General features: G+C 56.9%; 1 protein-coding gene across 1 annotated transcript; it reads right to left on the bottom strand.

The window, feature by feature from the left end:
• Positions 1-1,327: 1,327 nt before the first annotated feature.
• Positions 1,328-7,207, bottom strand: LOC119949970 (E3 SUMO-protein ligase PIAS3-like). Its single transcript, XM_038771827.1, is given in 14 exon segments — positions 1,328-1,921; positions 1,923-2,210; positions 2,668-2,705; positions 2,994-3,392; positions 3,610-3,722; positions 3,810-3,970; positions 4,169-4,239; positions 4,460-4,565; positions 4,699-4,806; positions 5,060-5,147; positions 5,358-5,408; positions 5,607-5,691; positions 6,018-6,137; positions 7,120-7,207. Coding segments are annotated over 13 exon segments (2,220 nt in total). The 5' UTR covers positions 6,136-6,137; positions 7,120-7,207.
• Between the last annotated feature and the right edge of the window lie 3,917 nt (positions 7,208-11,124).

Below are 11,124 nucleotides of genomic sequence, written 5' to 3'. Positions count from 1 at the left end.
ACGATTCAATGAATGAATTAATGAAAGGCTCCAAGGCCGTCGACCTGCTTTCCCACCTTGGAGCTCCACTTTATTCACCTGCTCCCTCCTTCTCAGCTGGCACACTCCGCTCCACCAAGCAGAACAGGGGTCTTCTCGGGCCCACGTCCGACCCCTCACCTCACCAGGCATTTCCCCCTGCCTGGAGCACTGCCCCCCCGCCCTGCCCTCAGCCAATCACCCAGACCCCCGGTCTCCCCACATTCACCCTTCCTCATTCCTGCTGCTCCTGAGACAGCTCCTGCTCCCCATCTGGACCAAGAATCTGCATCTACCTGTCTCTCTTCTTTGGTTGGGAGGTCTCAGAGGCTCCTTTGACATCGGGTCGGGGGGAGGGGGAGAGAGAGAGAGAGAGGAGAGAGAGAGAGGAGGGAGAGGGAGAGGGAGAGAGAGGGAGAGGGAGAGGGAGAGAGAGGGAGAGGGAGAGAGAGAGAGAGAGAGAGAGAGAGAGAGAGAGAGAGAGAGAGAGAGAGAGATTGAGAGAGAGAGAGACTGCCACCCAGCGCCCACACCACGCCTACTCCTATCATGGTCTGTTCCAGCCCTACAGCAGAGGATGTGGAGGCGGGCCTGGGAGGCAGGAGACCTGGGTTCCAATGCTGGCCCTGCCACATACCTGCTCTGTGTGACCTTGGGCAGGTCCCCTGACTTCCCCAAGCCCGTTCTCATCTGTAAAAATGGGGATTAAATGCCTGTTTTCCCAGCCCAACTTAGACTGTGAGCCCCATATAAGACATGGACACTATCCAACCTGATTTTCTGCTATCTTTCCCAGCACTTAGTACAGTGCTTGGCACATTGTAAGCATTTAACAAATACCATGACTTTTGTGATTAACTCTTTAAAGCCTGTCCCCTCCCAGTCCTTACCCGGGCTTTCACCCAGCACATCCAATAAAAAGGAGCAGCACCACAAACTTTAGAACCTTCTTAACTTTATTAACAGATGAAATATTCCTGACAACAAAGGGGTGAGAACAAGGACATTCTAAGGTCAATAAAATTCTAAGCAAATTGAAGTGTTCTTATGGGGGGTCCCTTGCTAACAACCCCAAACAGCAATGAATTAAATGAGGGAGGGAGAGATCAGGGCCACCTGCCTGTCCCCAGTCCCAGCCCCTAAAGAAAGGCCATTAGAGCAGGCCCCAGATATGGTCCTCGAGGGTTGGAGGGGGGGGGGAAACACACAAACACCTTAAACCTGACACACACCCCTTTGCCAGTGACCTGAGGTGGGGGAGAAGAAGCCAGTGGAGGGCAGGGGGTCTGGGAACACTATCCCCCTCCCTTTACTCAGACTCATCGCTATCCAGTTTGGAGGAGGCCCCAACTGCCTGCCTGGCCTGACCAACCCTGGAAGAGGGAGCCTCCCTCGCCCCGGAGATGGATGCCTCACTCTCCCTGGAGGACACAGCCTCTCTCACCCTGGAGGACGAAGTCTCTCTCACCCTGGAGGTGGAAACCTCCCTTGCCCTGGAGGACGAAGTCTCCCTTGCCCTGGAGAAGGAAGCCTCATTCTCCCTGGAGGAAGAAGCCTCTCTCCCCCTGGAGAAGGAAGCCTCGCTGGCCTTGGAGGAGGAAGCCTGATCCAACTTGCTGCAAACAGCATGTCCCACCTGGGAGAGCAAAGCCTGACTCATTCTGGAGGATGAAGTGCTACCCAGGTGGGCGGGAGGAGCCTCGGCTCTCAGGAGCCCGGGAGGGCTGCACTCACTCGATCCCCACAGGCCCCGCAGAGTGTCTCCCAACGACCCAGCAGGAGGGGAGAGGTGGGCCACTGGGGCTAAAGGGCCCTGTGCAGGGGGCTGCGCTAAATCCGGGAGATCCCTGTCCCCTTCCTCCTTGATCTCACAGAGAGATGGCAGCTGGTTCTCGGGGGGGGGGAGGCCCAGTGGGCAGTGGTGGTGGGAGCCACTGAAAATAGGGGCCAGGAGCTGGGAAGGCATGGTGCTCCAAGCAGTGGCAGTGGCCGTGGCTGTGGCCGTGGCTGTGACCGTGGCAGTGGCCGTGGCTGTGACCATGGCAGTGGCCGTGGCTGTGACCGTGGCAGTGGCTGTGACCGTGGCAGTGGCCGTGACCGTGGCAGTGGCCGTGGCAGTGGCCATGGCCGTGGCCATGGCCGTGGCAGAATTGAAGGGTGTCCTGAGGGGTAAACAGGGCTGAACTCCAACACTGCAGAGGGAGAGAGCATAAGACCAGCTGAGACCCAGCCCTGGCAGGGGTCACAGGAGCAGCAAGCCTCGGACCTGACCCACTGGAGAGATCCCACACCTCCTTCTTTCCCCCCCAAACACAAAGATGCGCAGATACGCATGCGCACCAGCTACACCTCCCCCAGCACAGACACTTGAAAGGAGAACCGTTTCCTCAGCTCCCAGTGCCCACAAGAGGAGGAAGGAGCTGAAGGGAGAGGGAGGGAGAAGGGGAGGAAAGGGAAAGTCCCTGCCTGTGGAGGCATGGAACCACGGCTTAGAGAGTGATCCTCCCCAATTCAGTTTCCCTATCTGTACCTGGGCAGCCTGTAGTCAGTGGGGTCCAGGATTATGGGGTCAGAAGGGTTCTGGGATGGGAGGAGACCAGGAAGATGGGATACCAGGGGAACCAGGGAAGAGAAAAGAATAGGGCTCACCTGTCTAAGATAGTCGACGTATGCCGGAAAATTCATTTCTGTGGAGGTGGAAAAATTTGGAACTAAATCCAGGTCACCTCAACCACAGTCCCATCCACCTCCATCCATCCATCGATAATTCCATCCAGACACACGTGGGAACACAAACACATACACATTAAGAAACACACATGCAGTTCCAGTAGCACACAGGCCCAGGCAAACAAACACACCAGGAAGGATACAGGTACCGAGACGCCTGCCGACAGACACGTACACCTGGGCGTGTGCACACCCCACACTCGGCCACACAGAGGGGAGAGCGGCACCCAGGGGCCCTTACTTACGCCGTGCATAGTCATACATCTGTTGAAGCAAAGACTCTAGCAACTCCAGAGTTGGAGTTTGGACATCCTGGCCCTGTTCCTGCCCCCAGGACATGACTGGATGCTCCTGTTTCACAGTGGAGGCAATCGACGAAGGGAGAGGGGGTGCTGGGGGCTGGGGAGGCAAGTCAGCGGCTTCTTCCTCCTCCTCCTTCACCTCCACCCCTGGGCCCCCCTGTGGGGGACTAGGCGGCTCAATCTTGGGGTTGCACATCACATGGGTGGTTGCAGCTGGGATGGCTGTTGTGGTGGCTGGACATGGCATCTTGGGAGCGTACTTAAATTCTTTCTCTCCCTCCGAGCTGGTGCTCTTTGTCGTACTAGGAGAAACAGTCAGCTTCTTGTATCGCAGAGGAGTATCTGCGTGGGAGGAGAGAGAGGCCTGAATCGCACCAGCCCAGCCCAGCCCAGCCGAACCCATCCCAAGAGGATCCCACTCCCTCCGGGTCGGCTGAGGGTGGGGAGGGTCGGGGCCCTCACTCCAGGTTACCATGACCCAAGGAGCCGGGCATTGGGATGGGGGTTTGGGGACTGTGCAGGATGTGGGGGTCGGGGGAGAGAGGAGTCAGACTCTCACATTCACAATCATCGACCAAATCTCTGTTGGATAGTATCGGGGACCAGGACCCATCTTGGTATATCACAATCTCTTCACACGATATGTTGGCATCGAGGATATCGAGGAAATACCTGAAGGGAGAAAGGTCATGAGTCGGTCCGCAGGGAAAGGGTGGGGGGGGAATTGGAGGAGAGGGGTCTGCGGCAAGCTGTCCATACCGATCCAGAACGAGTTTGGAGAATGGAGCATGGTGGTGACACACAGGACACATCCATGATCCCTCCTCCTCATTCATCTGTAGGTACCGGGCTGCGTCGAAAACCTCCAGGTGGGAGCAGGTCAGTGCACGACAGGGCACAAGCACACGTTTGTTTTCCTCCTGAGTCAGGGGGGTGGAGACAGAGTGAAAGGTTGGCCGGAGGGTAGAGGGGGAGGGTCGTCGGCTCACCCACCACAAGTCCCCACCTCCATTTTGGGACTCAGACGCTTACCCACGTTTCTCCTCGCCCCCACCCCCCTTCCTTTTCCAGACACCCAACTTGGGGTCTCAGCCCCTCGGGGCGCAACCCACACCCACCGGGCACATAAGGGAGATGTGAAGGCTGCTGGTGGAGGGCTCTCCTGAATCATCTCCCAGCTTCTCCCGAACTGAAATGGAGATGGAGAGAGGAGACGTTGGGGGTGAGCTTGGCCAGAGAGAGGCCGTGGCTCAGCCCAGGGATCAGCAGGCTGTGGACCGGGTAAACTCATCTTTGAGAAGTGGAAGGGGGGCGGAGAGGGGCCAGAGGTGGAGGAGGTCCCGGCGTGGGATGGGGGAGGAGCATCATTCAGGGCCCCAAGGATGGGGTGCAGGAGAGCAGTCACTCACTCATGGCCTGGGTCTCCTCTGCAGGCAAAATGCTGTTGGCCCAAAGTTTCTCCAGTAAATCGTCTGCAGTAAGCTTCATCACCAGGTACACTGCCCCGGCAAAGTCCTAGGTGAGGGCAGGGAGGGGGTGGAGACACTGGTCAGGACTGTGTCCCGTACACACCTCCCCCCAACCCCCACCTCCCCAAAGTCCAGTGCCCCATCCCACACTGCCCCAGCCCCACTCCAGCCATACTCACCCGTGTTTCGTTCAGAGACCAACTGACCAGGATTCTGTTGGCCACTGTGTCCGAAAGGTGGACCAGATGGGTGATATTTAGAGGGCGAGCACCATGATCAGATTTGTCCTTTGGGGCAAAGGCAGTGGTCAAGGACCAGGCAGGTCATTCTACATAGGTGACACACCACTCCCTCCCCTCCTTCCATCTCTGTCCTCCACTCTCCTCTCCTCCCTCCCCTCTCCTCTCACCTCCCCACTCTTCTCCACTCGTCTCCTCCCTTCCCCACTCCTGCCCTCTACTTAGCTCCCTGATCCTCCCCTCCCTTCCTTCCCCCCCTTCCCCTCCCAAACACGCCTTAGGCATGAGATGGGCCACTCACCAATTCCAAATTCTGCTGATTGACATTGACCATCAGACCCAAAGGAAAACTGTCAGTTTGAGGGTGTTGGGTATTCCATAAACACATCCTGTGTGACAGGTGGGACCGAGGGGACAGGCAGAGCCCAGTCAGCAGAGAGGACCTTTACCCTTCCCTCAGCTTTACCTCCCACCACCTCCTGGAGCTGGGGAGAGAGCCTGGGAGGAGAGAGCAGCTGAGAATCTACTCAAACCCCCTCCTTTCCCCCCATCCCACCAACCCACTTGGGGCCCAATGAGGGAGGAGGGGGATGTTATACCTCAACAGCAGCTGTAAACGACTGAAACTCTTATTCATCAGCTCGGCCTTTCTGCAGAAATAGAAATGTGGAGGTGTCCCTCAAAAAACTGCCCACCCCGCCCCATACCCAATCCCAATAGTGGTAGCTCTCCACAACCAGGCTGATTTATCCCAACCCGGGCTGTGGGAGGTGGGGGGAGATAGAACAAGGTGAAGACCCTGCCTGTTTCTACAGTGGGTTGATGGGGAGGGGATCAGTTATGCTTACCTGGTATTGAGGATCTTATCAAAGGTCTTTGAGTTGGCAATAAAAACCAACTTTGCATTCTTTGACGTGAAAGAGTCCTTTGGCACTGGAACACAACCAGAGGTTACAGAAGAGGCGTGTGGGGGATTCGGGGGTGGGGGAGGAAAGGAGGGTGTTCCTAGAGCAGGCCAAGAGATTGTTCCTGTTCCCTTAGCCTCCGGTCTCACCCCGGCTGTGGGGACTCTTTTGGAGGCAACAGTTTGTGGCAGTAAACGTTGGTACCAGGAATCCAGCCCAACCATAAGGGGAAACCGCTGGGAGTAGGGGAGAGGGGTCTGATCAGAGGGATAAAGGGAGGCCTAGGGGCACCGTCCCGCTGGAAAGGGAAGGGGTGGGGGCCTAGGAGGATAGAGGGTGGGGCCGCAGCCTCACCCAGTCTGGTGGGCTTTACTATCTCCGCACAAACTTCATAGAAAGGCAGCTCTTCCATCGTGACACCGGGGCTGGCAGATGAGGATCCGGGTGGGCTCCTGCCCTCGTCCATATCCATGTCTGGGAATGACAGGTGGCCGCCGGAGCAGTAAACGTAAAGGGGGTGGGAGGTCGGCGTCGTAGAGCGGGGTGCACACAGTAGGTGAGGGCTAGGTAAACAAGCTGACGGTGACGATGGGGCCCTCCTCGCTGCCCCTGAGGCCCCGGGGGGCGGGGCCGGGGCAGGAGATGGGGCCATGAACCAGTCGGGGGCCAAGGCAGGGTGAGGGCGGGGCCCTGGGGAGGGGCGGGGCCCGGAAGGCGCTCCCCTCCCCGCCCCCATGCATTCACTCACTCACTCCTTCATTCCTTCATGCATTATATCATATTTAGTGAGTGCTTACTGTGTGAGGGGTACTGTACTAAACGCTTAGGAGTCCAAGCCAACAAAAGAACGAGGCTACGGGCTGGAGTGTGGGGGAGAGAGGGAGGGGGAGGGGAATGGAAATGGGTGGGGGTGGGGGGCGGGGTCTCTAGGTGAGGTGGGGCCCGGCGGGGGGAAGTGCGGGGAGCAACCCGGGGGGGGGGGGGGGAAGGGAAGGAGGGCGGGAAGGCCGGTGGAAAGGGAGGAGGCAAGGAGGGCGGGAAGGGAGGTGAGAAAGATGGCGGGAAGGCAGGCAGGAAGAGAGGTGGGAAGGATGGCAGGAAGCGAGGCGGGGAGAAGCGCCGCGGGTGGCTGGAGTGGGGGGGAAGGGAGGTGAGAAGAAGCGTCTCGGGGGGGGGGGGCAGAGGGAAGGAAGACAGGAAAGGAGGCGGGGAGAAGCCCCTTGGTTGGCCGGGCCGGGCTGGGCCACGGGTCAGGCGGGAAGAGAGGAGGGAAGTCAGGCGAGAAGGCGGGCGGGAAAGGAGGTGGGAAGGTGGGCGGGCAACAGGCCCGACGAAGGCTCGCAATCTCCGGGTGCCACCCGCCCTCCCTGTCTCCTGGCCCGGGCCGGTCTCCCTGTCCCGACGAGGCCGAGGTCTGAGGGAGAGGCCCGCCGCCCGGCCGCCGTCCAGACAATACCTGCGTCCCGCCTGGGCCCACGGCCCAGGACCACTGAGGTCCGGGAGCCCGACGCGACGGCCCCGCGTTCCCTCAGCCGGTGCCTGCTCCGTCGGTCGGTCGATCGGTCGGTCGCACAGCACGGACTGAGGAGAAGTTGGGCCGGGAGGGGGGGGGGGGGGTCCCCGGGGCGCCGCGGGGAGCGCCGAGGGGGAGGCCGGAGACCAGAGGCCGGAGGCCGAAGGACGAGGACGGAGCCGGCGGGAGCCCGTCGGACAGCCGCCGCCCTGACAGGATCCAACGGTCGACTGCCCTCGCGCCCCACCCGCCGCAGGGCCCCTCCCCCCTTTTTATTTCTCGGCCGACCGGCCAAATCTCGCGGGATCTGGCGGCCAATCGGCGGGGAGGGGGAGGGGGAGGAGGTCCGGGGGGCCCAGGGGGCAGGCAGGGGGCTCGGAGGGCCTCCCGTTGCCGGGAGACCGCGGCCGCCCTGCACGTGGGCTCTTTGGCGCCCCCCCGTCACGTGCCGGCGCGCGGCGGGAAGGCGCCCAACAGCCCGGCCTTGGGAGGCGGACCGAGCCGTGGGTTCTAATCCCAACGCCGCCCCCCGACGGCCGGGGGGCTCGGGGCCAGTGACTTCCCTTTTCCGGGCCTCAGTTCCCCCATCTGGAAAATGGGGATGAAGACTGTGAGCCCCACGGGGGACAACCTGATCACCTTGTACCCTCCCAACTCTTAGAACAGTGCTTTGCACATAGTAAGAGCTTAACAAATGCTATTATTATTATTATCATCATTGTTCCACCCTGCCCACACACTGACTGCCTGCCGGACTGCCTCTGGCCCTCGGGCAGGCAGTGGGCCGCGCTCCACGCTGACCGTCCATCCGTCCGCCCGTACGACACCGGACTAAGCACTGGGAGGGACAGGCCACAGCAGAGCGGGCGGTCACGTTTCCTGCCCTGAAGGAGCTCCTCCTCTGGGGGCGGTGGGGCCGGCAGCGGCTGTACCAAAGGAACGGCGGGAATGCTGCCGGGGACTCCCCCAGACTGCCCCGAACCTCTTGGGGGAACGGGCTGGTGGACGGTCCCCATGTCATTCTCAGGCTCCTTCATGGGCCCCTCCTCTGCCTCCCCCCCCACCCAACTGTGGGTGCCCAGCAAGGATCAGTTCTGGGTCCCCTTCTATTCCCTCTCCCTTGAAGAATTCATTCAGTCCCACAGCTTCAACTACCACTCTATGTGGATGATCCCCAAATCTACATTTCCAGCCTTGATCTCACTCCCTCTCTTCAGGTTCGCATCTCCTCCTGCCTTCAAGTCATCTCTACCTGGATGTGCTCCCATCACCTCAAACTCAACATGTCCCAGACAGAGCTCCTTATCTTCCCACCCAAACCCTGTCCTCTCCCTGACTTTCCCATCACTGTAGACGGCACCACCATCCTTCCCGTCTCACAAGCCCATAACCTTGGTGTCATCCTTGACTCCTCTCTGCCATTCAACCCACATATTCGTTCATTCAGTCAGTCAGTCATTCAATCATGCTAAGCTCTTTTCTAAGCACTTGGGAAGGTACAATACAAAAACAATGACATTCCCCACCCACCTTGAGCTCCCACGCTGTCGGTCCCGTCTTCACAACATAGCTAAAATTTGCCCTTTCCTCTCCATCCAAACTGCCACCATGTTAATACAATCACTCATTCTATCCCGCCTGGATTACTGAATCAGCCTCCCCACTGACCTCCCAGCCTCCTGTCTCTCTCCCTTCCAGTCCGTACTTCACTTTGCTGCTCGGATCATTTCTCTACAAAAACGTTCAGGACGTCACCCGCCTCCTCAAAAAAATCCAGTGGTTGCCCATCCACCTCCTCATCAAACAAAAACCCCTCACAGTTGACTTTAAAGCACTCCATCACCTTGCCCTCTCCTGACTCACCTCACTACTCTCCTACTACAACCCAGCCTGCAAACTTTGCTCCTCTAGTGATAACCTCCTCCCTATGCCTCCATCTTGCCTGCCTTGCCACCGACCCCTGGCCTATGTCCTGCCTCTGGCCTGAGACACCCTCCCTCCTCAAATCCAACAATTACTCTTCCCCCCTCAAAGCCTTAATAATAATAATTATAGTATTTGTTAAGGACTTACTATGTGTGAAGCACTGTTCTAAGCACTGGGGTAGATACAATAATAATAATAATGATGGTATTTGTTAAGCACTTACTATGTGTGAAGCACTGTACTAAGCACTGGGGGAGATACAAGGTGATCAGGTTGTCCCACGTAGGGCTCACAGTCTTAATCCCTATTTTACAGATGAGGTAACTGAGGCACAGAGAAGTTAAGTGGCTTGCCCAAGGTCACACAGCTGACAAGTAGTGGAGCCGGGATTCAAACCTATGACCTCTGACTCCCAAGCCCATGCTCTTTTGGTAATCAGGTTGCCCCAGGTGGGGTTCACAGTCTTCATCCCCATTTTACAGATGAGGGAACTGAGGCACAAAGAAGTTAAGTGGCTTGCCTGAAGTCACACAGCAGACAAGTGGCGGAGCTGGGATTAGAACCCACGCCCTCTGACTCCCAAGCCCGTGCTCTTTTCACTAGGCCTCACTGCTTCTCTTAATGAAGGCACATCTCCTCCAAGAGGCCTTCCCAGATTAAGCGTCACTTCTCCTCATCTTCCACTACCTTCTGCTGTGCCCTGACTTGCTCCCTTTGCTCTTCCCCCATCCCAACCCCACAGCACTTATATACAGTTCTGTCATTTTATTTATTTGCATCGATGTCCGTCTCCCTATTCTAGACTCTAAGCTGGTTGTGGGCAGGAAATGTAACTTTTTATTATTGAACTCTCCCAAGTGCTTAGTACAGTGCCCTGCACAACAGTAAGTGCTCAATAAATAGAACTGAATGAATGAATGAATGAAGGGTCTGGGTTAGTCAGTCAGTCAGTCATATTTATTGAGTGCTTATTGTGTGCACAGCAATGTATTAAGGACTCGGGAGAGTACGGTATAACAGTAAAACTGGCAAATTCCCTGTCCACAAAAATCTTACAGTCTAGAGGGTGAGACAGACATTAATATGAATAAATAAAATTACAGATATGTACATAAGTGCTGGGAGGGGGGATAAGTAAAGGGAGCAAGTCAAGATTACAAAGGGTATGGGAGACCAGGAATGGAGGGCTTAGTCAGGGAAGGCCTCTTGGAGGAGATGTGCCTCCAATAAGGCTTTGAAGGTGGGGAGAAAAAATGTCTGTCAGATATGAAGATGGAGGGCATTCTAGGCTAGAAGCAGGACATGGACAAGAGTCGGTGTCAAGATAGGCAAGATCGATGTACAGTGAGCAGGTTGGCATTAGAGGAGCGAAGTGTGAGGGTTGGGTTGTAGTAAGAGAGAAGTCATGTGGCTTTGTGGAAAGAGCACGGGCTTGGGAGTCAGAGGACGTGGGTTCCAGTCCCAACTCCGCCACTTATCTTCTGTGTGACCTTGGGCAAGTCACTTCACTTCTCTGTGCCTCAGTTGCCTCATCTGTAAAATGGGGATTAAAAGTGTGAGCCACACGTGGGACAGCCTGGTTATCCTGTATCTACCCCAGGTCTTAGAACAGTGCTTGGCACATAGTAAGCACTTAACAAATACCATAATAATAATTATTATTATCATTATTATTAAGAGAGTAGCGAGGTGAGGTAAGAGGGGGCAAGGTGATTGGCTGCTTTGAAGCCGATGTCAAGTAGTTTCTGTTTGATGTGAAGGTGGATTGGCAACCACCGGAGGTTGTGAGGAGTGCAGAAACGTGACCTGAATGTTTTGTAGAAAAATGATCCGGGCAGCAGAATGAAGTGGAGTGTAGTTGAGAGAGGAGGCAGGGAGGTCAGCAAGGAGACTGATAAAGTAATCAAGGCGTGATAGGATAAGTGCTTGGAATAACCTGGTGGCAGATTGGATGGACAGGAAAGGGTGGATTTTAGCGATGCTGTGAAGGTGGGACCGACAGGATTTAGTGATGGATTGAAT

This window comes from Tachyglossus aculeatus, chromosome X1 (assembly GCF_015852505.1).
Source record: "Tachyglossus aculeatus isolate mTacAcu1 chromosome X1, mTacAcu1.pri, whole genome shotgun sequence".
NCBI lineage: Eukaryota > Metazoa > Chordata > Mammalia > Monotremata > Tachyglossidae > Tachyglossus > Tachyglossus aculeatus.
The sequence above is the reverse complement of the archived record's forward strand: the minus strand, read 5'-3'. Positions and strand labels throughout refer to the sequence as shown.